Source organism: Oncorhynchus mykiss, chromosome 8 (assembly GCF_057628025.1).
Source record: "Oncorhynchus mykiss isolate SJ-2025 chromosome 8, ASM5762802v1, whole genome shotgun sequence".
NCBI lineage: Eukaryota > Metazoa > Chordata > Actinopteri > Salmoniformes > Salmonidae > Oncorhynchus > Oncorhynchus mykiss.
This window is the reverse complement of record NC_143029.1, coordinates 29,507,174-29,535,121: the sequence shown is the minus strand read 5'-3', so window position 1 is coordinate 29,535,121 and position 27,948 is coordinate 29,507,174. Positions and strand designations below refer to the sequence as shown.

The 27,948-nt window shown below is 42.7% G+C and overlaps 1 protein-coding gene across 1 annotated transcript; it reads right to left on the bottom strand.

Moving 5' to 3' along the window:
* Nucleotides 1-393: 393 nt before the first annotated feature.
* Nucleotides 394-26,517, bottom strand: LOC110529754 (putative G protein-coupled receptor 132). The gene is made up of 2 exons (XM_021612236.3): nt 26,277-26,517; nt 394-3,055 (listed from the first exon to the last, which is right to left on the bottom strand). The coding sequence occupies exons 1-2, from the start codon at nt 26,317-26,319 to the stop codon at nt 1,992-1,994; spliced, it is 1,107 nt and encodes a 368-aa protein (XP_021467911.2). The 5' UTR covers nt 26,320-26,517; the 3' UTR covers nt 394-1,991.
* Between the last annotated feature and the right edge of the window lie 1,431 nt (nt 26,518-27,948).

The window sequence follows — 27,948 nt, the reverse complement described above, 5'->3', positions numbered from 1 at the left end:
CGTGACACTTTTATGCATGTTTTTGGCGGCGAAAAAAAAAACAATGTTCCAAACCACAAGCTTACCGGATGCTCTTTCTATTGAGACCGTTCCTGAGCACACCTTCATCTGCATGTTCAGATTCTTTTAACATCAAATGCTGTTTTTTTTCTATGTCACAACGCTGGAACCACACGTAATGTAGGCTATGCGTGCAAACTAAAAAAAAAGCCGACAGTGTATTTAGTGAAATAAAGCTTTTATTATGCTTTCTTTTTGTGTCAATACTTCGAAGTGCCTAGGCATTCTCACTCTTTGTTTGTTCCCGTTATAGGGTGAAACTCACATCTCACCTGTAGGAGCCAGATACATCTGGACAGACTTCCACTTCAATAATGAAACTGAAACGTCACATTTTACTTCAAATGTTTATTTAAAAATGTACAGTAAAAACTGTATAAATAATACTCATCGAGATGAAATGTTTCAATAACAAGAACAAGCCTTTGCTTTTCACAAACTTTTAAAAAGGTCTGCAACATAGGATGAAAAACACCCAACGTATATAAAAGGTAATATCTTCATGTTGCAAAAACACAACACCAAAAACACGACGAACACTAAACATTTTAGTTTTCAAAATAACAAACTGTAAGAGCATGCTGTTGATCTATGTCTCATCTACTGTGAAACCACCTATGTTTCTAGAGACAAACACAATATATGTATAATATGTATGGCAGCGTATCACATTTTGCACAATTTCTTTAACAACTACTGTTTGTCCAAAGGAAAACACCATTTTCCCATTAAGAGAAAATCTGTTTCTCACTTCTACATTAGCACCAGAGCAGTCAAGTTTCAAACTTTTCTTTCACATGGACACAAATAAATGCTGAATTTGGCAAACATTGACAATTGGGTAATTCCTACATCCGTATGTGGTGCCTTTTCTGTCCCCAGGATTCAGTATATTACTTCTTATTCAGTGTAAAATGTGGATTCTAAAAGGCTTTAAATATAAAGTCAGGTGTCCTTTACCTTAAAAACACAAACATAAGGATATTGAAAGGGAATTCTATGCATTTTGAACACTTTTCTTCAGTAGATGTAGGTATTTTTTGTCCCCGGTTGTTATTCATCAACTTCCATGAGAAATATTAGCCATAAAATACACTATTTAAAAAATGTTTTCATTATTTTATAGTCCTAGTTAAATTCTCTCATAAAATAACGTTTTTTTCATGATTACTTTATTTATTATCATTTTATTTATTTCTGTGTGTCCCTGATATCACTTTCCATCCTGTTAGTTTGTCGTAATTCTCCAATTAAGAAAACAACCTGTCCCTACAATGACACCATATTTAGGAAGAGTCATAATTTCTTTGGTGGGAAAACAATGGTGCACGGCTAAATAAATATTCATAGTCTGCATGTCCCACTCATACATTTCCACCCGGTTAGGCTAAATTAGAGCAAATCAAAACATTTACAAATGTTAAAATATGTTTGATAAGAGAATTTAAAATCCTGTTCAATGGTTCACCATTATGCTAGCTCAATCTTGCTCACTCCCAGCGCTATGACTAATATAGGCTCCACATTTCCACCTTATGTTCCACCCTGTTATGATTATGCACCTAAAAAAAATTTAATAGAATACTACAAATAGAATACAAAAGTTATGAGGTCCAAAAGGTACCGCATAGCAGGAATGACCCAATTTCTTCAACCGGAGACGAACAGCAAAATATTAGGCAGAAATTAACTTAAAGCGGGGTTGAAGTCCTACTTGACACATTTCAATCATATACATTCCAGTCGGTTTCTGGGATGGCTGGAATACATTGTCTCCCATTGCTCTTGCTATGTTTGGGGTTCCACCTGGCTCTATGCTGAGTTTGTTTAATATTCCAGAGTACCTGCAAGTCACCATCCCAGAGTACCTGCAAGTCACCATCCCAGAGTTCCTTCAGCAGTCATATCTGCATTCCACTCTGGCTCACATATCAAACCCCTACCCTTCCTCTGTCATGCTTCGCCACATCCAGTATGGCGGCCGCCACTTCTGACGAGTTCTTGGAGTTGTGCATCTTGTGCTGGCTACTGTCGGTGGAACGCGGCTGCAGGGTGGCCCGCCCCCGGAGGTATTTCAGGCCGCGACGCAGCTCCTTGCGAATGTTGTCGCTGGAGAGCACGTAGAGGATGGGGTTGATGGCGCTGTTTAAGGTGGACAGGCCCAAAGAGATAGTGTAAGGGGTGTAGATTCTTTCCTCAAAGTCACATGTCTTCTGCAGCTTGGGGATGTGGAAGGTGACTGCGCGCAGCAGCAGGATGATGTGGTACGGCGCAAAGCACACCAGGAAGAGGATAACCACGGCAATCGCCAAGTAGCGCACCCGCTCCTTCTGGCACGGCTGCAGCCCCGTGCTGGCCTGCACGCTGGCCAGGATGGCACGGTTGGTGACCACCAGCACGACCAGCGGGGCCAAGAAGCCAAGGACGAAGCGTGCGTAGTTGAAACCCGTCACTGTGAGCGTGCTCTGGCCCGGCTCGAAGCATTTCTTCTCTACCACGTTGCCCTCCATCATGGTAAAAACTGGCACGTGGCCCATGAACACCACCAAGACGATTACCATGGTAACCGCAACTGCCAACCTCTGCTGGCGAAGGCCGCGCGACTCCACGGCATAGACCACGGCCACATATCGGTCGCTGGAGACACAGCACAGCAGGAAGATGCTGATGTACATGTTGTTGAAGAAGAAGTAGCCCGTCACCTTGCAGGCCATGGAGCTCCAGCGCCACTGGTGGCCCATGTTCGCGTAGTCGGCCCACATGGGCAGGGTGCAGAGGTAGATGAGGTCGCACATGGACAGGCTCAACAGATAGATGCCCAGGACGTTTTTGCGGCGCACCTGGAGGAAGGTCAGGTAGACAGTAACGATATTGGCGGGCAGCCCGATAATCAGTACCACACTGTAAAGCACGACCAGGGGCACGCGGTCATCAAAGTAGGTCAGGTTGCAGTTGGTGGCCGCCACGCTGATCATGGTCGTCTCATGCATAGTATCTGGAGGGTAGAGAGAGAGAGGGAAAGATAGATGAAGCGAGGTCACATTTCCTATTTTGGTATGCAGGTACAGTGCCTTGCGAAAGTATTCGGCCCCCTTGAACTTTGCAACCTTTTGCCACATTTCAGGCTTCAAACATAAAGATATAAAACTGTATTTTTTTGTGAAGAATCAACAACAAGTGGGACACAATCATGAAGTGGAACGACATTTATTGGATATTTCAAACTTTTTTAACAAATCAAAAACTGAAAAATTGGGCGTGCAAAATTATTCAGCCCCTTTACTTTCAGTGCAGCAAACTCTCTCCAGAAGTTCAGTGAGGATCTCTGAATGATCCAATGTTGACCTAAATTACTAATGATGATAAATACAATCCACCTGTGTGTAATCAAGTCTCCGTATAAATGCACCTGCACTGTGATAGTCTCAGAGGTCCGTTAAAAGCGCAGAGAGCATCATGAAGAACAAGGAACAAACCAGGCAGGTCCGAGATACTGTTGTGAAGAAGTTTAAAGCCGGATTTGGATACAAAAAGATTTCCCAAGCTTTAAACATCCCAAGGAGCACTGTGCAAGCGATAATATTGAAAGGGAAGGAGTATCAGACCACTGCAATTCTACCAAGACCTGGCCGTCCCTCTAAACTTTCAGCTCATACAAGGAGAAGACTGATCAGAGATGCAGCCAAGAGGCCCATGATCACTCTGGATGAACTGCAGAGATCTACAGCTGAGGTGGGAGACTCTGTCCATAGGACAACAATCAGTCGTATATTGCACAAATCTGGCCTTTATGGAAGAGTGGCAAGAAGAAAGCCATTTCTTAAAGATATCCATAAAAAGTGTTGTTTAAAGTTTGCCACAAGCCACCTGGGAGACACACCAAACATGTGGAAGAAGGTGCTCTGGTCAGATGAAACCAAAATTTAACTTTTTGGCAACAATGCAAAACGTTATGTTTGGCGTAAAAGCAACACAGCTCATCACCCTGAACACACCATCCCCACTGTCAAACATGGTGGTGGCAGCATCATGGTTTGGGCCTGCTTTTCTTCAGCAGGGACAGTGAAGATGGTTAAAATTGATGGGAAGATGGATGGAGCCAAATACAGGACCATTCTGGAAGAAAACCTGATGGAGTCTGCAAAAGACCTGAGACTGGGACGGAGATTTGTCTTCCAACAAGACAATGATCCAAAACATAAAGCAAAATCTACAATGGAATGGTTCAAAAATAAACATATCCAGGTGTTAGAATGGCCAAGTCAAAGTCCAGACCTGAATCCAATCGAGAATCTGTGGAAAGAACTGAAAACTGCTGTTCACAAATGCTCTCCATCCAACCTCACTGAGCTCGAGCTGTTTTGCAAGGAGGAATGGGAAAACATTTCAATCTCTCAATGTGCAAAACTGATAGAGACATACCCCAAGCGACTTACAGCTGTAATCGCAGCAAAAGGTGGCGCTACAACGTATTAACTTAAGGGGGCTGAATAATTTTGCACGCCCAATTTTTCAGTTTTTGATTTGTTAAAAAAGTTTGAAATATCCAATAAATGTCGTTCCACTTCATGATTGTGTCCCACTTGTTGATGATTCTTCACAAAAATACAAAAAATACAGTTTTATATCTTTATGTTTGAAGCCTGAAATGTGGCAAAAGGTCGCAAAGTTCAAGGGGGCCGAATACTTTCGCAAGGCACTGTATATATAAAACCTTTGATGGTATGCAAACACAAATGAGGAAATCACAAGATTAACTCTAAATCACTATTTGCAGAGCAATGTTTTTTTTAACCTTTATTTAACTAGGCAAGTCAGTTAAGAACAAATTCTTATTTTCAATGACGGCCTAGGAACGAACAGTGGGTTAACTGCCTGTTCAGGGGCAGAACGACAGATTTGTACCTTGTCAGCGCGGGGGTTTGAACTTGCAACCTTCCGGTTACTAGTCGAACACTCTAACCACAGGTCTACCCTGCGCCCCATGTCATTCATATTGGTTGGATATCTCTGGAACAAATCAAGCTTGAAGATGGCCTATTTGGCCTAGTAAGCAAACTAACAATAGCTTTTTAATTTTGATCGCAAAAGGTGTTTTTCTGGCTTGTTTCACAGTTTTCTGTTTTACAAAATTCTAGACCTACAGTAGTCCCCTAATATGTAAGCCACATCCATTCCTTCTCGTGGTTTGTCTACTCTACAGCCACTGTAGTCTAATGTGATAGACTTTACCTTACTGACACACACATACAGAGACAGAAACATAATTACATAATTCACAGAAAAACCCTTAGGGGCCACTAAAGGAAGAATGAGTGAGTGAGTTGCTGGAAGGACACAGAAGCTGAGTTATGTGCATAGTGAGTCACACATACATGACTATGTGCGACTGTCCAAAAGCGGCAACATGGTTTAATGTCAGCCCTCGGCTTTATGGAAATGTACATCTGATTTGTCAAGGCCCTTAGCATGTTGAGTCATTTGCAGGTTTAAGTGCTTCTTTGCTGAGAATCAATTAGCAAGCAACCAAAAGCCACACAATAGACAAGTAATACCACAACTCCTAGTTGGTGCATCTCAACTGAAAACGACTTTCTGTTGACTAACCTTGACGACTCATCTAGTCATCAACCTTGACGGTCATTGTTAGACCCATTTTGGTACATAAAGAAAATGTACAGTATAAAATATATTTTGGTTGATTTGTCATTGAATATAAAATTGTATGTACAGAAACCCAACTTTATGACTATTGTGACACCTAGTTGGACAGCATAAAAGGATTATGGGTAAAGATGGCTTCAGTATAATTGGAAGTGTAGGAGGCCTGTATGGAAGATGCCAAAGAGAAACCTGCTTTCAACCGTGTAAACCATTGAATTTATCTTGCATTATTTTCTGACATTCATGGGTTTACCTTTTCTTGATATCATTACCATTTTGGAATCCTGTTAGAACAACCGGACTATATTGTTTTGTTTTTCCATTTATCAGCCTGGAACTGTGTGACAACCCAGACAGTTCTTTGTGAGTAATGAATATAATTTACCTGCAACAACTCTGAAGTCTCTCAATGGGAAAACACGTTGGAACCCACCCTGTAAAGGCGTCTATAGATATGTGTGGCGGAGTTGAGAGATGTGGCTTTCCCTATTACTTGTTTGTTTTGATATTGAGCTATCTGATATAAATGCTCTAAGACTTCTAGGTTGTATTGGTATGTTTTCATTGGCTGGCTTTAAACTAGGCTACACGTGAGGTGGGTTACAGTATGCTATTTTGTGAACTATTCTGTGACCCATTTTAGATAAACCAAACTAAAAAGGGGTCCCAGTCTAAGATGGAGATGGATGATGTGGCTGTCATGAAATGTTGTCAGCCGGTGGGTGATTGTCAAGCAAATAACTGCCGGTCTCATGACTGTTAATTAACAGAAACACATTTAGCATCTCCTGGCTTCCACGCATCGCCTACAAGCCACTGATGTAGACCTTTCGAACATCTGCATTTAAAAATGATAATAAATCACTGTAATATAGCCTACACCATCACAATTAATCCATGATTTATTTTAGACAGGTCTAAAGAAACATGATATGAAGAAAATGTAGTCTATTTCAGAAGAACAGAATAGCACACTCTGAGTTGTCCTTATGTTAGGCCCTGATCTGGCTATTCCATATGGCTGTGGGTAATGCTAATTAATTTAGCAGACAAGATTTTTGGAGAATTCCATGGCATTATTATTATGATGATGATGATGATGCCCCCAGGTGGTGCAGTGGTCTAAGGCATTGCATCTCAGTGCAAGAGGCATCACTGCAGTCCCTGGTTCTAATCCAGGCTGCATCACATCTGGCTGGGATTGGGAGACCCATAAGGCGGTGCACAATTGGCCAGGGTAGGCCCTCATTGTAAATAAGAATGTGTTCTTAACTGACTTGCCTAGGTAAATAAAGGTAAGATATTAAATTATTTTATATTATTAAAAATACAATTGAACATAGCTGAATAAAATAGAAAGGATATTTTCTCTACACGATTTCCGACGGATTGCGCACGTGTTTCTATTCTGTGTTGAGGGGTTCACAAAGAAACAGGTCCTCCTACATGCTTAATTTAGACTTGTTTATGTAACTTTAGTTGTGATACAAACGTTTGGCCATATGTTTTGATTTTTCATTCATTCTCATGCTGCATGATGTGACTAATGATGATAAAAAAAAAAAAAAGAACTCAACACTAAATTAGATGCCATTAATTCTCAGCTCAGTGCGATAGGGGGCAAGGTGACAATCCTGGAAAACGCTTTGCCTGACATCAACAACAAGATAACCATAAACGCGGGGCGCCTGGACGAGGCAGAGGGGTGAATCCTATCCATGGAAAACTTATTGACAGATGCCATGGAAACAATAGCATGGGCTAAAAAGAAAATAGATCATCTGGAAGAGAAAACAGAGGACCTGGAAAACAGGGGGCGAAGGAATAATTGTGTTCTATTAAATCTGGGCGAAAAAGAAGAGGAAAACATGCCACTGATCCATGCCACCTGCAAGACAAACTTCCTGAGTGGCTCCACCTGTCCACCGACAGGCCCATAGAACTCGACAGAGTTCACCGAGCACTGAGGCCCCCACCAGCAGCCAGACAACCACCGCGCCCAATTACCATACGTTTCCTGAGAAACGTTTTTTGAAAGATAATCCTGGTCAATGAGAAATGGACCAATGCCTAAATGCTATTACTAAAGGAGGTAAGACAACATATAGCTGATATCCAAAGACCCACCCGCCCTGCTAAATGTCATTATAGCCGTCCAATTTATATTTATTTTCCTTTAGCTGAGAGGGATAGGCTCTACAGCCTAACCTAGGCCTACTAATGTTTCAACCTACTTTTATTTCCCTGTTTTTTTTGTTGCTATTATTACTTGGGGTTCCCTATGTCCCTTGGGGGAGGTACTGTATATGTAGGCTGGGCTATTGATTTTATTTTCTCCCTCTTTTAGTGTAGTCTGGACGAGGGCAACTGTGTCATTTACTCAATGCGGGGTGGAGAGGAGAGAAGGAGGCATTTCTTTGGTGAGGAGGGGGAGACGTTGTGCGTTGCTAACTGTTCCCGGTTTTTAGTTTTTTTCAGAACACAGAATTGAGACTGAGCGGGGGGGTAATAGATCCAACGGGATGTGTCGAGTTGTTTGGGAACTCGGCTGGGGTGTTCAGAGATTATTATTTTATGTACACCATTTATTTTCCTTTTATGTGAACGCAGCTGTAACTACTATCCACTTTTACCCAGCGATGGCTTGCACAAAATTTGGATTACTGTTCGATGACGATGACTAGTACCTTAAATCTATTGACATGGAACTGCCATGGTCTAGGGCATGCAATAAAACCGAAAAATATACTATGTGCTCTAAAAAAGAAAAAAGCAGAGATCGCTCTATTACAAGAGACACACATCTGTGATGCCGAACATGCCAAACTCCGCAGAGCTTGGGTGGGACAGGTGTATTTCTCATTTTTCAAATCAAACAGTAGAGGCACAGCCATACTTATCCATAACAATGTTCCATTCATAATTGACAAAAACATATCTGATCCGGAGGGGAGATTTATTTTGATAACTGGGTCACTATATGGTCAACCAATTACTATCTTAAACATATACGCTCCTAACACAGATACTCCTGCTTTCATGTCAAAAATGATAACTCTGTTCAACGAGCATTGTGTTTCCTTTGGCGTGGTGGCTGGAGATTTTAATTGTATCCTTAACCCAACCCTAGACAAATCATCTCAAGTCCCCACCACAAATCCTAGATCTGCGAAGATGTTGAACTCTCTTACTAAAGAGATGGTACTGATAGATATCTGGAGAGAGACTAATAGCTCAACTATGGACGATACATACTACTCTAATGTCCATAACACCTACTCCCGTATAGATTACATTTGTATCCCAAAGAGTTTCATAAATTCAGCCACGTGTACAATCGGACCCATAGCACTTTCAGATCACGCCTTTGTCCACCTCCGCTTTGATCTCTGCAAAAACATCCCGAGGTCATAGAGCTGGATATTCAACACCTCCATGCTATCAAACGAAGCGTTCCATACATTGGTAACTACATGGATAGACAACTACACACAAGACAACAAAGATTATCCTGTTTCTCCGGCCACAATGTGGGACGCTGCTAAAGCCACACTAAGAGGTCATCTAATTACATATGCTTCCTCTAAGAAAAAAGCAATGGAAGCACACAGGCTAGATCTTGAGAGGGAGCTGGAATGCTGTGAAAAAATACATAAACAATCCCCAGACAGCACCAACTGGAGTCATCTTAAAGCAGCCAAAGCCAAACTGAATTTGGACTACACTCGGGAGATAAAAAAAAACGTTTTCTTTACTAAACAGAAATACCACGAGTATAGCAATAGGCCCAGTAGATTGCTTGCTTACCAATTAAAAAAGGAGCAGTTAGAGCGTACAATCATGGCTATCCGAACAGCAGAGGACGAGGTCGCATATGACCGAAAAAATATCAATTTAACTTTTCATGATTTTTACTGCAAACTATATACCTCTGAGAGAAAACACACAGAGGCAGAACTCCACTCTTTCCTAGAGGGAATCTCGCTACCGAAACTATCAGAGACCGACTAAGAAGATCTCAACTCCCCTTCACTCCTGAGGAGATCCTGGAGGCAATTACCTCCATGCCACCTAATAAGTCCTCAGGCCCAGATGGATTCCCCAGAGAGTTCTACAAAGCTTTTTGGCCCCAGCTCAGCCCTATCTTCATGCCAATGCTGGAGGATTTTTGCAAAAACGGAGTTCTCCCAGACTCAATGCACACAGCTCGCATTACAGTGTTGCTCAAAAAGGACAAGGACCCCCTATCCTGCTCGTCCTTCACAAGACAAGGGCGCTCGCTGTCCCCCCTGCTCTACTTGTTGGGGGAGGAGCCTCTGGCAGTATTATGGGTGTTTCTGCAGGCGGCCTGCAGCACAAGATTTCGCTTTACGCGGATGATGTCTTGCTCTACATATCCAACCCTGAGAAATCCCTCCCTCTCATTTTAGACACAATTGCTCAGTATGGCAAGTTTTCAGGTTATAAGATCAATTTTAACAAATCCACTGTCTGCCCTCTCAATATTACACTCACCAGCTCTATGAAGACACTATGTCCTTTCCAATGGAAAACACAGGGGTTTCAATACCTCGGGATCTTCATAACACCAGATCTGAATAGCCTTTTCAAGGAAAATTATCTTCCACTCCTGGATCGAATCAAGAACGATCTCCAAACCTGGATCTCCCTCCCAATTAGCTTAGTAGGAAGAATGAATTTCATCCGTATGAACGTCCTCCCTAGACTGAACTACTCATTTCAGATGCTCCCATGCTATCTCCCAGTTTCCTTTTTCAAAACAACTAACCAAAGCATCAACAAATGTATATGGGGCAATAAAAAACCTAGGATCAAGTTTTCCACTTTATCGAAACCTGAATCTAAGGGTGGTCTTGCCCTTCCCTCTCTTCAATTGTACTACTGGTCTGCCCAAATCCGCAACATGCTAACATGGATCACAAACAGACAAGAGTCAACGTGGATTCAGATAGAAGCCCAATCCTGTGGTTCATTGCCCTTAAGCTCAATTATATTCATTAATAACTTTAGTGAAGTGGGCAACATAGCCAAAACCTTTGGGATTTACAGCACCCTACTAGCGTGGAGGGACTGTAAGAAATACCTGGGCATTTCCTCCCAAATATGTTCACACTCGCCTATAGTAGGCAACCCAGACTTGCCAAATGCCCTGAGGGATGCCAACTTTAATCTTTGGCATACTCTAGGAATCAGGACCTTTTCAGACCTATTTCATCAGAAAACCACTACACTGAAATTCTTTCAAAAGCTCTGTCCGTGTTTCCCAGCAACAGCCCCAAAACATCACTGCTCTAGAGGAGATCTGCATGGAGGAATGGGCCAAAATACCAGCAACAGTGTGCGAAAACCTTGTGAAGACCTACAGAAAACGTTTGACCTCTGTCATTGCCAACAAAGGGTATATAACAAAGTATTGAGATAACAAAAGTTTATTGCAAAATGCAGATCTCCTCTAGAGCAGTGATGTTTTGGGGCTGTTGCTGGGCAACACGGACCTTCAACTCCCTCCAAAGATTTTCTATGGGGTTGAGATCTGGAGACTGGCTAGGCCACTCCAGGACCTTGAAATGCTTCTTACGAAGCCACTCCTTCGTTGCCCGGGCAGTGTGTTTGGGATCATTGTCATGCTGAAAGACCCAGCCATGTTTCATCTTCAATGCCCTTGCTGATGGAAGGAGGTTTTCACTCAAAATCTCACGATACATGGCCCCATTCATTCTTTCCTTAACACGGATCAGTCATCCTGGTCCCTTTGCAGAAAAACAGCCCCAAAGCATGATGTTTCCACCCCCATGCTTCACAGTAGGTATGGTGTTCTTTGGATGCAACTCAGCATTCTTTGTCCTCCAAACACGACGAGTTGAGTTTTTACCAAAAAGTAATATTTTGGTTTCATCTGACCATATGACATTCTCCCAATCTTCTTCTGGATCATCCAAATGCTCTCTAGCAAACTTCAGACGGGCCTGGATATGTACTGGCTTAAGCAGGGGGACACGTCTGGCACTGCAGGATTTGAGTCCCTGGCGGCGTAGTGTGTTACTGATGGTAGGCTTTGTTACTTTGGTCCCAGCTCTCTGCAGGTCATTCACTAGGTCCCCCCGTGTGGTTCTCTGATTTTTGCTCACCGTTCTTGTGATCATTTTGACCCCACGGAGTGAGATCTTGCGTGGAGCCCCAGATCAAGGGAGATTATCAGTAGTCTTGTATGTCTTCCATTTCCTAATAATTGCTCCCACAGTTGATTTCTTCAAACCAAGCTGCTTACCTATTGCAGATTCAGTCTTCCCAGCCTGGTGCAGGTCTACAATTTTGTTTCTGGTGTCCTTTGACAGCTCTTTGGTCTTGGCCATAGTGGAGTTTAGAGTGTGACTGTTTGAGGTTGTGGACAGGTGTCTTTTATACTGATAACAAGTTCAAACAGGTGCCATTAATACAGGTAACGAGTGGAGGACAGAGGAGCCTCTTAAAGAAGAAGTTACAGGTCTGTGAGAGCCAGAAATCTTGCTTGTTTGTAGTTGACCAAATACTTATTTCCCACCATAATTTGCAAATAAATTCATAAAAAATCCTACAATGTGATTTTCTGGATTTCTTTTCTAATTTTGTCTGTCATAGTAGAAGTGTACCTATGATGAAAATTACAGGCCTCTGTCATCTTTTTAAGTGGGAGAACTTGCACAATTGGTGGCTGACTAAATACTTTTTTGCCTCACTACACCAAAAATCACCGTCCCTCTGTAGAGTGAGAAGATTGTGCACAAATTTTTTTATTTGGTCGACCCTCACAATTCCGTGTGGGTCTTGCAGTCGGACAGTCAGCAGGATGGCCCAGCAAGAGTGCTGCAAGCTGCAGTAGACAAATCTGTTGAGGTCGGGGGGAAAAGGCAACTAGCCCAGAGGGGAAAGGCTGCAGGCATAAAGAGACGGCATTGGGAGGGTCCCTGGCGATCTCAGAGGAGCTCTAGGGGTACATTGCCTAGGTACTCAGACTTGGCAGGGTTTTGCAGAGGGTAATGTGGTGGAGTTGAGAGATGTGACTCACTTATTCTATTAGCAGTGACGCCACGGCTCTGGTGCGAGGACCAAAGAGAGAGGGCTCGAGTGAGTGCGCAGGTGTGAATGCAACAGGAGGAAAAAGTGAGAGAGCGGTGTTGCTTCGTTTTTTCATCTGATTACTATTGTGTTATTACTTATATTATTGTCAGTAGCAATTAGCCAGTATTTCCTATTATCTATTTGTTATTCATTTCATACTGTCCTTTGTTATTGCCTGTTACTATGTAATAGCCTGCCATTCACTGTTGCAGTGAATTTATTCAGTCCCTTTGCTCTCCTTGTTATTGTTACTGCCTACTGCTATTGTCTTCTTACATTATACTGTACTTATTGTATTCTCATACCTTCATTCTGTTTTAGACCATTCCCATCTATAATATGGCAATAAAGTCCTGTTTGGAATACTCTAGAGGTTGTCTCGTCTTTCTAATGGGAGATAGGCGTCAGTAAAACCACATGCTTTCTTATTCTGGAGGTTCTACCTCACACACATACTGACTGTCATTTCGCCATTTGGATTGCTGTGAAGATCAATCGAACAAGCTGGCTACCAGCCAGAGTGATGCTAGCTAGCTACACGCTGGAGTGATCTAACAGTTGTTACCAACATCAAAAGAGAGCTGTGAGTTGAAGTGACTTACAAAAGTTTCCTGTGGAAGTAATTGGACCTTCTGTTAATGTCCTGAAAGAAGAGGACATCTAAAGTCGTGAACTAGTTAGTTGATTGACAATACATATGGCAAGGATAAGAACTGATACTGTTAATGAACATTTAATTAGCCACAATAAGGAGAAGATTCCTGTGACGACGTCGCAAACTACTTTTATAATTCTCTGCCAGGCCTCGTACAGACTCCCTCCATGAACACAGGGTGTCATTCTATATTTTTGTTTTGATATTGAGAGATAAATGCTGTAAGACTGCTAGGTTGTATTCCTATGTCTTCATTGGTTGTATTTAAACTAGGCTACACATGCATGTGAGGTAGGTTAAAGTAGGCTATTCTGTGAACTGTAAGATTGTGCCTGTTGTGTTGTTGCCTAAAATCTCATCAAATAAATTTGATTAGATCAGGGGTTAAAACCAGTACAGGGAACAGAACCGAAAACCTGTAGTCCACAATCAGCTCCTATGTCTTGCTGAATTTGAGGGAGAGGTTGTTGTCCTGGCACCACACTGCCAGGTCTCTGACCACCTCCCTATAGACTGTCTCATCGTTGTTGGTGATCAGGCCTACCACCGTTTTGTCGTCTTCAAACTTAATGTGTTGGAGTCATGCGTGGGTGAACAGGTAGTACAGGAGGGGACTAAGCATGCACCCCTGAGGGGCCTCCGTGTTGAGGTTCAGCGTGGCGGATGTGTGGATGCCTACCTTCAGCACCTGGTGTCGGCCCTTCAGGACGTCCAAGATCCAGATGTAGAGGGAGGTGTTTAATCCCAGGGTCCTTAGCTCAATGATGAGCTTGTGGCGCACAATGGTGTTGAACGCTGAGCTGTAGTCAATTAACAGCATTCTCACATAGGTGATCCTATTGTCCAGGTGGGAAAGGGCAGTGTGGAGTGCAATATAGATTGTGTTATCTGTGGATCTGTTGGGGTGGTATGCGAATTGGAGTGGGTCCAGGGTGTCTTGGATGATGGTGTTGATGTGAGCCATGACCAGACTTTCAAACATGTCATGGCTATTATTGCTTCGGGGCGATAGTCATTTAGATAAGTTACCTTGCCGTTCTTGGGCACAGGGATTATGGTGGTCTGCTTAAAACATATAGGTATTACAGACTGGGTCAGGGAGAGGTTGAAAATGTCAGTGAAGACACTTGCCAACTGGTCAGCGTATGCTCTGAGTATGTGTCCTGGTAATCCGTCTGGCCCTGCTGCCTTGTGAATGTTAACCTGTTTAAAGGTCTTATTTACATTGGCTACGGAGAGCGTGATCACACAGTCATCCGGAACAGTCGGTGCTCTCATGCATAGTTCAGTGTTGCTAGCCTCGAAGCGTGCTTAGAAGGTACACATATTTTGCTTGTCTGGTAGGCTCGTGCCATTGGATAGCTTGCGGCTAGTTTTCCTTTTGTAATCTGTGATAGTTTGCAAACCCTGCCACATCCGACGAGCATCAGAGCCAGTGTAGTAGGATTTGATCTTGGTCCTGTATTGACGGTTCGTTGGAGGGTGTAGAAGGATTTCTTATAAGGGTCTGGATTAGTGTCCCACCCATTGAAAGCGGCAGCGTTAGCCTTTAGCTCAGTGCGGATGTTGCCTGTAATCCATGGCTACTGGTTGGGATATGTATGTTTGGTCAATGTGGGGACAACGTCGTTGATGCACTTATTAATGAAACCAGTGACTGATGTGCTAAACTCTTCAATGCCATCGGATGAATCTCAGAACATTTTCCTGTCTGGTCTAGCGAAACAGGCGTGTAGTTTAGCATCCGCTTCATCAGTCACCGGCCACTAGGAGCGTTGCCTCTTGGTGAGCATTTCTTTATTTTTTGTTTATGGCCCTATAAAGCCCGTTGAGTGCGGTCTTAGTGCCAGCATCAGTTTGTGGTGGTAAATACTACAAAACATATACATAAAAATGATCTTGGTAAATAGTGTGGCCTACAGCTTATCATGAGATATTCTAACTCAGGTGAGCAGAACCGAGACTTCCTTAATATTAGAGAGTGACTTGTGTAATTCTATACAGTGGAATTGTTGAGTGATTGTGTCAAAGCAGTTATATAATTAAACTGCACTCTAAGCAGTTAAACTGCACTCTTAAGGCAAAGACTCAGCCAAAGAGTGTGTTACATCTTGCCTTTGTCTTTTTAACTGAAAAAGATTTAACCCTGCAGCTACAGAGTTGACTCAGTCCCTGTGATGTGCAGAGGAGAAATTAACAAATTGGAACAGCCCAGTCTTTACTTGACCAAAAAATAATTCTGAAATGAGTGTGGGTCAAGAAGCCTTGTTAAACCAATTACATTATTACAAGAGCAACACTAAAGCAACACTCTCCTGTGTGGCAGAGCAGAATTGTTACCCTATGGCTGTTCAAGATGGATGCTTAAATTATAAAATGGTTAATTTCCCAGTTACATTTGTGACTCGTTTCAGGAAATTAGGTGTATGTTGCACGTCACTACTTCACAGGACAGGCATTTCACTTTAACATAATTTTATTTTTATTAAAATGTGTTTTTTGGCAGAAATGCCTTCTGGAACATGTGAACATTCATTGCCATCTGTAAATACGAATAAAATTGTTAAATTACGAGCCTTGTTGGTTTGACCACAGAAAAAGACAAGAACCTTCCTGCTAGCTCTGCCCAGTGGAAGCAGAGCATGACAGCTAAAGAGATGGAGAAAATTCTGCCGTTTGATTGCAAATATGCGGAAGGAGTTGAAAATAGAACACACAGAAGGCTGTTGTATAAAACACCTGTCTCCGGATTACATCTTCAAACGAAGGGCAACCATGGCATCCGTGACAGAGAGGGAGAAGCGGTCATCCATGTACAGTGGGTATAGAAAGTCACCACCCCCTTTCAAAATGTTTTGTTAACTTAGAGCCTGAAATGAAAACACAACATTTGACATTTCTTTATTTACACACAGTAACCCACAATATCCAAGCGGAGAAAAATAAATATTTAAATGTATTAAAAGTAAAACAGTAAAATACCCTACTTGAATAAGAATTAGAATTGCAATTTCACATTTTCTGAGGTATAACCAAAAACCTTCCAGATAACAAATCAAGCTAATTTACTTCCATCGGTGATCAATTGTAGTGACTTTGATTAGTTCAGAATAAAAGCAGTTGTTCATAGAGGACTCCACTGCTTAGTAGGGCAATTCAAAGCAAAGAATCCACTACGGGCGGAAAGGTACTTTCAAAAGATCTACGAGATAAAGTTGTGGAAAGGCACAAGTCAGGGGATGGAAATAAAATGATTTAAAAGGCGTTGTCTATCCCTCGGAGCACAGTTAAGACCATTATTAAGAAATGGAAGGCATATGGCGACGCCCAGACCCTGGATAGTTCAGGCCGTTCCTCCAAACTGGATGACCGGCAAGGAGGAGACTGATCACAGAGGCTACCAAGAACCCAATAGAGACTTTGAAGGATCTTCAGGCCTTTATGGCAACGACTGGTCAATGTGTGTATGTGACCACAATATCACAAGCGCTCCACAAATCTGGCCTCCATGGGAGGGTGGCAAGAAAAAAAACAGTCCTCAAAAAAAGCCACATCAAGTCTTGTTTGAGCTTTGCCAAAATGCACATTGTAGATTCCGAGGCTAAGTGGCAAAAGGTGCTGTGGTCAGAAAGCAAAATGATATGTCTGGTAAAAACCCAATAAATCTTCCCACTCAAATAACACCATGCCAACAGTACAGCACGGCAGTGGCAGCATCCTGTTGTGGGGGTGGTTCTCTTCAGCAGGGACTGGAGCACTTGTCAGGATAGAAAGGAAAATGGACAGTGCAAAATACCGACAGATTCTTGAGGAGAACCTGCAGCCCTCTGCCAGGAAGTTAAAAATGGGAAGATGGTTCACGTTTCAACATGACAATGAAACAAAGCACACTGCCAAAGCAATTGTACAGTGGCTGAAGGAAAATAAGGCGAAAGTCCTTGAGTGGCCTAGTCAGAGCCCCGACCTAAATCCTATTGAGAATCTGTGGAAGGACTTGAAGGGTGCAGTCCATGAGCGGTCACCATGCAATTTGACTGAGCTTAAACAATTCTGCAAAGAAGAATGGGCAAATATTGCACAGTCTAGGTCTGCAAAGTTGGTAGAGACGTATTCAAAGAGACCCGTGGCTATAATTCAAGCAAAAGGTGGTTCCACCAAGTATTAACTCTGGGGGGTGTTCACCTATCCAAATAGGGTATTTTACTGTTTATTTTTTTGAAGAAAAAAAATTCACTTGGACATTGTAGGTTATCCGTGTGTAAATAAAGTCTGATTTTATGTGTTTCCATTTCAGGTTGTAAGGCAACAAAACCTTTTTAAAAGGGGGTGTTCACTTTCTATACTATACTATATTATGCTGTTTTGAACCAACAGACTGCCTGTCATTTTGTGTTAATACTTTTTCATAACAACAAGTTTGATGTCAGATGACAATAGAATGTTCATGATGTCACTGCGACAACCCTCTACAGACATGTCGATAGACGTAGTATAAACCAGCTTTTAGTCTTGACATCGTTGGTTGTTTAGTACATTACCGTACTCACTCTGTTTAGCACATGGCCTCACATGTGAATCCTTAAAGAGATGGCTGGGGCTAAGGTTTAAGAGGGTGTGAACAATGCTGAATGACCATATCATAGCTACCTTCACTAAAATGGCACCAGAAAAGAAGGCAGACGTTTCACGTGCCCCCAACTGATTGTTTTTTTGTTTGTAACTTATTTTTTACTTATTTTGTACATAATGTTGCCGCTACCGTCTCTAATGACCGAAAATAACTTCTGGATATCTGGACCGCGATTACTCACCACTGACTGTCAGAATCCTTTTTTTCCTTTGACGAGCCTGACGCACGCAAACAATATGCTGATTTCTTAGGAACAGGCCCAGATCCCCGTGATTTGTGTGAAGAGGAGGCGGAGAAAAAGGGGCTAGAGGGCTGCTTTCTGAGAAATTGTAGGCGATCAAATAAACCCCCACTTCTTTCCATTCTGCTAGCAAACGTGCAATCTTTGGACAATAAAATAGACGATCTACGCGGAAGATTAAACTACCAACGGGACATTCAAAACTGTAATATTTTATGCTTCACAGAGCCGTGGCTGAACAACGACACTATCAACATACAGCTGGCTGGTTATACGCTGCACCGGCAGGATAGAACAGCGGTGTCTGGTAAGACAAGGGGTGGCAGACTATGTATTTTTGTAAATAACAGCTAGTGCACAATATCTAGGGAAGTCTCAAGGTTTTGCTCGCCTGAGTATTTCATGATAAGCAGTAGACCACACTATCTACCTAGAGAGTTTTCATCTGTATTTTTTGTAGCTGTTTAAATACCACCACAGTCAGAGGCTGGCACTAAGACAGCATTGAATGAGCTGTATTCCGCCATAAGCAAACAAGAAAACACTCACCCAGAGGCGGCGCTCCTAGTAGCTTGGGACTTTAATGCAGGGAAAGTTAAATCTGTTCCACCAAATTTCTATCAGCATGTTACATGTACAACCAGAGGGGGAAAAAAAACTCTGGACCACCTTTACTCCACACACAAAGACGCACACAAAGCTCTCCCTCGCCCTCCATTTGGCAAATCTGATCATAATTCTATTCTCCTGATTCCTGCTTACAAGTCAAAATTAAAGCAGGAAGCACCAGTTACTAGATCAATAAAAACGTGGTCAGATGAAAGAGATACTAAGCTACAGGACTGTTTTGCTAGCACAGACTGGGATATGTTCCGGGATTCCTTGGATGGCATTGAGGAGTACACCACATCAGTCTTTGGCTTCATCAATAAGTGCATCGATGATGTCATCCCCACAGTGACCATACGTACATACCCCAAACAGAAGCCATGGATTACAGGAAACATTCGCACTGAGCTAAAGGCGAGAGCTGCAGCTTTCAAGGAGCGGGACTCTAACCCGGAAGCTTATAAGAAATCCCACTATGCCCTTTGACGAACCATCAAACAGACAAAGCGTCAATACAGTACTAAATCAAATCAAATTTTATTGATCACATACACATGATTAGCAGATGTTAATGCGAGTGGAGCGAAATGCCTGTGCTTCTAGTTCCAACCGTGCAGTAATATCTAACAAGTAATCTAACAATTTCACAATAACTACCTTATACACACAAGTGTAAAGGAATGAAAAATAATATGTATATATAAATATATGGATGAGCGATGGCTGAACGGCATAGGCAAGATGCAGTAGATGGTATAGAGTACAGTATATACACATATGAGATGAGTAATGTAGGGTATGTAAACATTATATAAAGTGACATTGTTAAAAGTGACTAGTGATACATTTATTTATGTATAATTTTAATAATTTTAATTATTAAAGTGGCTAGAGATTTGAGTCAGTATGTTGGGAGCAGCCACTCAATGTTAGTGAAGGCTGTCTAACAGTCTGATGTCCTTGAGATAGAAGCTGTTTTTCAGTCCCGGTTCCAGTTTTGATGCACCTGTACTGACCTCGCCTTCTGGATGATAGCGGGGTGAACAGGTAGTTGCTTGGGTGGTTGTTGTCCTTGATTATCGTTTTGGCCTTTCTGTGACATCGGTGGTGTAGGTGTCCTGGAGGGCAGGTAGTTTGCCCCCGGTAATGCGATGTGCAGACCTGACTACCCTCTGGAGAGCCTTACGGTTGTGGCCGGAGCAGTTCCTGTACCAGGCGGTGATACAGCCCGACAGGATGCTCTCGATTGTTCATCTGTAAAAGTTTGTGAGTGTTTTCGGTGACAAGCCAAATTTCCTCAGCCTCCTGAGGTTGAAGGGGCACTGTTGCGCCTTCTTCACCACGCTGTCTGTGTGGGTGGACCATTTCAGTTTGTCCGTGATGTTTACACCGAGGAACTTAAAACTTTCCACCTTCTCCACTACTGTCCCGTCAATGTGGATACGGGGGTGCTCCCTCTGCTGTTTCCTGAAGTCCACGATCATTTCATTTGTTTTGTTGACATTGAGTGTGAGGTTATTTTCCTGATACCACACTCCGAGGGCCCTCACCTCCTCCCTGTAGGCCGTCTCGCCGTTGTTGGTAATCAAGCCTACCACTGTAGTGTCGTCTGCAAACTTGATGACTGAGTTGGAGGTGTGCATAGCCACACAGTCATGGGTGAACAGGAACGCACCCTTGTGGGGCCCCAGTGTTGAGGATCAGTGGGGTGGAGATGTTGTTGGCCCTCTTGAAGCATGTGGGAACAGCAGACTGGGATAGGGATTGACTGAATATGTCCGTAAACACACCAGCCAGCTGGTCTGTGCATGCTCTGAGGACGCGGCTAGGGATGCCGTCTGGGCCGGCAGCCTTCCGAGGGTTAACACGTTTAAATATTTTACTCATGTTGGCAGCGGTGAAGGAGAGCCCTCAGGTTTTGGTAGCGGGCCGTGTCAGTGGCACTGTATTGTCCTCAAATTGAGCAAAGAAGTTGTTTAATTTGTCTGGGAGCAAGACGTCGGTGTCTGCGATGGGGCTGGTTTTCTTTCTGTAATCCGTGATTGTCTGTAGACCCTGCCACATACGTCTCATGTCTGCGCCATTGAATTGCAACTCTACTTTGTCTCCATACTGATGCTTAGCTTGTTTGATTGCCTTGCGAAGGGAATAGCTACACTGTTTGTATTTGGTCATGTTTCCGGTTGCCTTGCCATGATTAAAAGCAGTGGTTCGCGCTTCAGTTTTGCTCGAATGCTGCCGTCAATCCACGGTTTCTGGTTGGGGAACATTTTAATAGTCACTGTGGGTACAACATCACCGATGCACTCGCTAATAAACTCGCTCATCGAATCAGCATATACATCAATGTTGTTGTCTGAGGCTATCCGGAACAGTTTCTGTCTATAGGCTGGGAGCAACAAATTGGATTCGTGGTCAGATTTGCCGAAAGGGGGGTGAGGGAGGGCTTTGTATGCGTCGCTGAAGTTAGAGTAGCAACGATCCAGAATATTGCCAGCCCGTGTCGCACATTCGATATGCTGATAAAATTTAGGGAGCCTTTTTTTCAGATTAGCTTTGTTAAAATCCCCAGCTACAATATATGCAGCCTCAGGATATATGGTTTCCAGTTTACATAGAGTGCAATGAAGTTATTTCAGGGCGGTCAAGGTGTCTGCTTGGGGGGGATATATACGGCTATGATTATAATCGAAGATAATTCTCTTGGTAGATAATGCAGTCAGCATTTGATTGTAAATAATTATATGTCAGGTGAACAAAAGGACTTGAGTTCCTGTATGTTGTCATGATCACACCACGACTTGTTAATCATAAGGCATACTCCCTCGCCTTTCTTCTTAGCATAGAGATGTTTGTTTCTGTCGGCGCGATGCATGAAGAAACCGGGTGGCTGTACCGACTCTGATAACATATCCGGAGTGAGCCATATTTCTGTGAAACAGAGAATGTTACAATCTCTGATGTCTCTCTGGAAGGCAACCCTTGCTCGAATTTCGTCTACCTTGTTGTCAAGAGACAGGATATTGGCAAGTAGTATACTCGGGAGCGGTGAGTGATGAGCTCGTCTATGGAGCTTGACCAGAAGACCGCTCCATCTGCCCCTTCTGCGGCGTCGTTGTTTTGGGTCGCCTACTGGGATCCGATCCATTGTCCTGGGTGGTGGTCCAAACAGGATCCATTTTGGGAAAGCCGTATTCCTGGTCGTAATGTTGGTAAGTTGACGTTGCTCTTATATCCAATAGTTCTTCCCGGCTGTATGTAATAAGATATAAGATTTCCTGGGGTAGCAATGTAAGAAATAATACATTAAAAAAACAAAATACTGCATAGTTTCCTAAGAACGTGAAGCGAGGCAACCATCTCTGTCAGCGCCATTCTTGCATTATCGAATCGTACTACACCGGCTCTGACGCTCGTCGGATGTGGCAGGGCTTGCAAACCATTACAGACTACAAAGGGAAGCATTGCCGAGAGCTGCCCAGTGACACGAGCCTACCAGACGAGCTAAACTACTTCTATGCTCGCTTCGATGCAAATAACACTGAAACATGCATGAGAGCACCAGCTGTTCTGGCAGACTGTGTGATCACGCTCTCCGCAACCGATGTGAGTAAGACCTTTAAACAGGTCAACATTCACAAGGCCGCAGGGCCAGACGGATTACCAGGACGAGTACTGCGAGCATGCGCTGAACAACTGGCAGGTGTCTTCACTGACATTTTCAACCTCTCCCTGTCCGAGTCTGTAATACCAACATGTTTCAAGCAGACCACCATAGTGCCTGTGCCCAAGAACACAAAGTTAACCTGCCTAAATGACTACTCATGTCTGTACTCATGAAGTGCTTTGAAAGGCTGGTCATGGCTCACCTCAAAACCATTATCCCAGAAAACCTAGACCCACCTCAATTTGCATACCGCCCCAACAGATCCACAGATGATGCAATTGCACTCCACACTGCCCTTTCCCACCTGGACAAAAGGAACACCTATGTGAGAATGCTGTTGATTGACTACAGCTCAGCGTTCAACACCATAGTGCCCTCAAAGCTCATCAATAAGCTAAGGACCCTGGGACTAAACACCTCCCTCTGCGACTGGATCCTGGACTTCCTGACGGGCCGCCCCCAGGTAGTAAGTGTCGGTAACAACACATCCGCCGCGCTGATCCTCAACACTGGGGCCCCTCAGGTGTGCGTGTTCAGTCCCCTCTTGTACTGTTCACTCATGACTGCAACACCATCATTAAGTTTGCAGATGACACAACAGTGGTAGGCCTGATCATTGACAACGACGAGGCAGCCTATAGGGAGGATGTCAGAGACCTGGTCGTGTGGTGCCAGGACAACAACCTCTCCCTCAACGTGATCAAAACAAAGGAGATGATTGTAGACTACAGGAAAAAGAGGACTGAGCACGCCCCCATTCTCATCGACGGGGCTGTAGTGGAGCAGGTTGAGAGCTTCAAGTACCTTGGTGTCCACATCACCAACAAACTAACATGGTCCAAGCACATCAAGACAGTTGTGAAGAGGGCACAACAAAATCTATTCCCCCTCAGGAGACTGAAAATATTTGGCATTGGTTCTCAGATCCTCAAAAGGTTCTACAGCTGCACCATCGAGAGCATCCTGACTGGTTACATCACTGCCTGGTATGGCAACTGCTCGGCCTCCGACCACAAGGCACTACAGAGGGTAGTGTGAACGGCCCAGTACACCACTGGGGCCAAGCTTCCTGCCATCCAGGACCTCTATACCAGGTGGTGTCAGAGGAAGGCCCTAAAAATTGTCAAAGTTCTCTCTGTCACCGCACGGCAAGCAGTACCGGAGTGCCAAGTCTAGGTCCAAGAGGCTTGTAAACAGCTTCTACCCCCAAGCCATAAGACTCCTGAACACCTAATCAAATGGCTACCCAGACTATTTGCATTGGGCCCCCACACTCTCCCCCTCTTTTACACCGCTGCTACTCTGTTGTTATTATCTATGCATAGTCACTTTAATAACTCTACCCCCCCCCCCCCCATGTATATAGTCTCACTATTGTTATTTTACTACTGCTCTTTAATTACTTGCTACTTTTATTTCTTATTCTTATCCATACTTTTTTAAACTGCATTGTTGGTTAGGGGCTCGTAAGTAAGCATTTCACTGTAAGGTCACCTGTTGTATTCGGTGCATGTGACCAATACAGTTCGATTTGATTTTGATTTGAATGTGTGTAGACAAAGAAGAGCACTCCAGTAGGTGCACCAAAATATTTAAGGACCATTTTCTCAAAAGTGGGGTTACAAATTAATCAACTTTCAAAGCATAATTACTTTCCCATTGTTCCTTAACTGTAGTGTATGATATACAATTTTCTAGCTCAGAGTCTCTACTTTTATCCATTGTAAAAACAAAATTTCACATTTTGCTACATAAGACCGAATCAAGCTGGTCGGTCACATTTATGATGAGAGGGGTGAATGAATGGATCACTAGAGCACTGGTAAAATCAACCTGGTCTCAGAGCATTCCGTATTATTCTGTACGTAAATCCAAGACACTCCATTTAATATGATATGTTATGTTTCGTATGGTATGTATTACTTTTGGATGTCCATCATCCATTTGGTATGATATGTTACAAATTAAATGCTGTATCATAGTGTAACAAATTAGGGTTAGGAGAAGGGTTAGCTAACATGCTAAGTAGTTGCAAAGTAGCCCAAAAACAGTAAGCAGTTGAAAAGTTGCTTATTAGCTAAAATGCTAAAATTGTCAGTCATGAGATTGGAACTCGAAACTCCCTAATTTGAGTATCTCAGATTTACATTTACCATGTTACGTCTACTATGTTCGTCTAGTCTATGAAACCAGGTTGGGAAAATAGGCATCAGGGAACTGCTGCCTAACAAACGAGACTAGGAGATAGGCTATATAAAACAAATGCAAATTTGAATCATAATGCAAGTAACATACGCATTTAGCATGGCATTTACAATTCAGAATGTATAAATCATAGCCCAGAAGCTGTAGCTTCTACAGAACCATGGACCAGCACACTGGTTCAGTAAGTGCATAGACTAAACACACACACACATATATATATATATATATATATATATATATAGGACCATTTTCTCTGAAACTGAGTTTGTGTGCTGAAAGGGAATCTACCACCCGACTAGACACTTTTGATCGATATTGGAAGAGGGGCTGGCTCCTCCGCCTGCTGTAAGGCTTTGTCTTCATTGTGTCACATGCCCTCTTTCCTGACACACATTTATGTTAAGGATGAACACGATGACTTTACGAGAAAATGAAACATTTGCCCTATGTGTCGCCTGCCATTAGTGACGGTAGCGCACATTCATTTCACCCCGGTTAATCTCGGCGCTCAGGGGATTTTTGAGGAGGCGCCTCTTTCAACTCACTTGACAGTTTGTATGGAAGACCTAAGTGGGTCGTGTTGTGCTACACTATCTTATTATTATGTCTAGGCTAGCGTAGCCTACTTGATGGCACACACAATATTCTGAGAATAAGGTTGAGATATAACCGGCTGAGTGTGCGTGAGCGCTCATGCGACAGATTTAATCACATGAATTGACATGAACAACATGCACTGCATGGTTCCTACAACAACCTGACGGATTTAAAATATTTTACAATTTTCACCATTTAAACTATTCATTAAATATTGATCATCTCGTTGTTTACAAAAACATTTATTTACAACATTTAACTAGCCACCGAGTCGAACAGCTATGCTTTGCTTATTGAACACTTAATAATGCGTAGCCGTCTGGAATGATTAATCACAGTTGCTTTGAAATATTATTATAATAAAATATAAATAACAAATAACCAACAATAAACTCACAATTTTATTTAATGTCCTTACGCAAATGTAGGCTACAATAACAGCAAACTACCAGTAACTGAAGTGACCTATAAATGTAGGTACATTTCCCCGCATGATCCTCGAAGACAAAAAAAATAAATCACAACATTTTTAGAGTTTTTCTCATTAGTCGATCACCAAAATATAAAACGACACTTCTAATCACGACACAATATACCATAAAACTGAACTGATAACTAAGTTGCAAATAATAATATCAGTCAGAACGTAATATCCAGAAGTGCACGCTGCATGATAGCTCTGGATCAGGGCGGTTAGTGCGTATCCTTTCACTACGGAGGAAGGCGCACTGAGGACCTGGACCAGAGCTAAATGCTAGCTAAATCAATCATTTCTTCAAAGTTACAATTATCTCAATCACACATTTCAACATTTGTCAGAGAAACTCACCGTTTTGCTGTAACATCTCTCGAAATCCGTAAACAGTCTTCATTCATTACTGCCTGAAAGAGAGCATGCTTCTTCCACCTTTGTCATTCATTCTACATTAATAAGCATACTGTTAAAGTGCTGTTTAAACATCCGCTACGATAGTAGTACGTGCGCAGGGGAAGATCCCGCTCTGAAATGTCACGTGGTTTGAATATAGTAATACCACAAGTGACAAATCATTGATGTATTGCTCCAGTGTACTCTTACCACCTTAAAAAATATATTGCACTGACTTCTTGAAAAAGACACACATGAGCACGATATTGTTTTTATACACACACACACACACATACATATATACATATATATATATATATATATATATATATATATATATATATATATATGTACAAAAATACTTAAAACATGTTTTATCTGTTGATGATTCATTTACTAAGTCTTCTGTGTAAAAACAGAAGGGAATACAATGAGTAAGCCAGCACAGTCATAATTGGCAACAATGCTAACATTTAGCCAAGGCCATGACATTGAGTAATTCCATAGCCTTTATGCTATAGCAATGATTAGTGGGAAAGCTGCTAGGGATGTTCTGAATTTACTCCACTCCCGAGCCAAAAGCCACCTAAAATGGCACAAAACGTGGCCAAAAACAAGACCACCCTGAGCCATGTTTTCAAAACCTAAACTCTAGAGAAACTGAAAGAATAAAAGGCGAAAGAAAGACTTCTGTGTTGGTCATTACTGAGATGTGGTTAAGGAAGAGTGTTTTGAATACTGACGTTAACCTTCCTGGTCATAACCTTTTTCGGCAAGACAGACCTTCCAAAGTTGGGGGAGGCAATCTTTACCAAGGATCACCTTCAGTGCTCGGTTGTCTCCACCAAGTCTATCCCCAAACAATTAGATTTTCTGGTAAGCGTTAAACTTTCAAATAGGTCTTTGTTGACTGTTGCTCGATGCTATCGTCCTCCATCAGCACCGGCCTGTACCCTACCTGCCTTAACCACTCTCCTGGCCCCTTACACTAAGTCTGAATTTGTCCTGCTAGGTGACCTAAACTGGGACATGCTTAAACCACCTGACCAAGTCCTAAAGCAATGGCACTCCCTAAATCTTTCTCAGATTATTACCAATTCCACAAGGCATGACTTCAAACACCCAGAAAAGGTTACTCTCCTTGATGTTATCCCCACAAATAATCCTGATAGGTATCAGTCTGGTATTTTCTGTAATGACCTTAATGATCACTGTTTTACAGCCTGTGTTTGTAATGGCTGTTCAGTGAAACGACCTGTCCTGATTTGTCATAGACGCTTGATAAAAAACTTGAATGAGCAAGCCTTCCTTCATGAACCGGGCACACGCATACTCAGGCTGACTGGCTATCGTTCAGGCAAATGAGAAATAAGTGCACTCAGGCTATCCGGAAGGCCAAAGTTAGTTACTTTAAGGAGCAGTTCTCTCTTTGTGGGTCTAATCCCAAGAAGTTCTGGAAAACGGTTAAAGACCTGGAGAATAAACCCTCCTCCTCACAGCTGCCATTGTCCTGCCTAAACATGTCCAAAAATAAGCTCATTTTCATTGCAAAATGTTTGCTACGGTGATCACTAATAAATACGACCCAGGGACAGGATGTCAGGAATCTTCTAAACACTTATTTACTTTCTAC

Excerpts from the sequence above, each read along its gene's own strand:
- LOC110529754 (XM_021612236.3), bottom strand. The coding sequence starts at position 26,319 with ATGAAGACTGTTTACGGATTTCGAGAGATGTTACAGCAAAACG. Across the intron at positions 3,056-26,276 it reads AGAGATGTTACAGCAAAACG|ATACTATGCATGAGACGACC; the intron begins GTGAGTTTCTCT and ends TCTACCCTCCAG.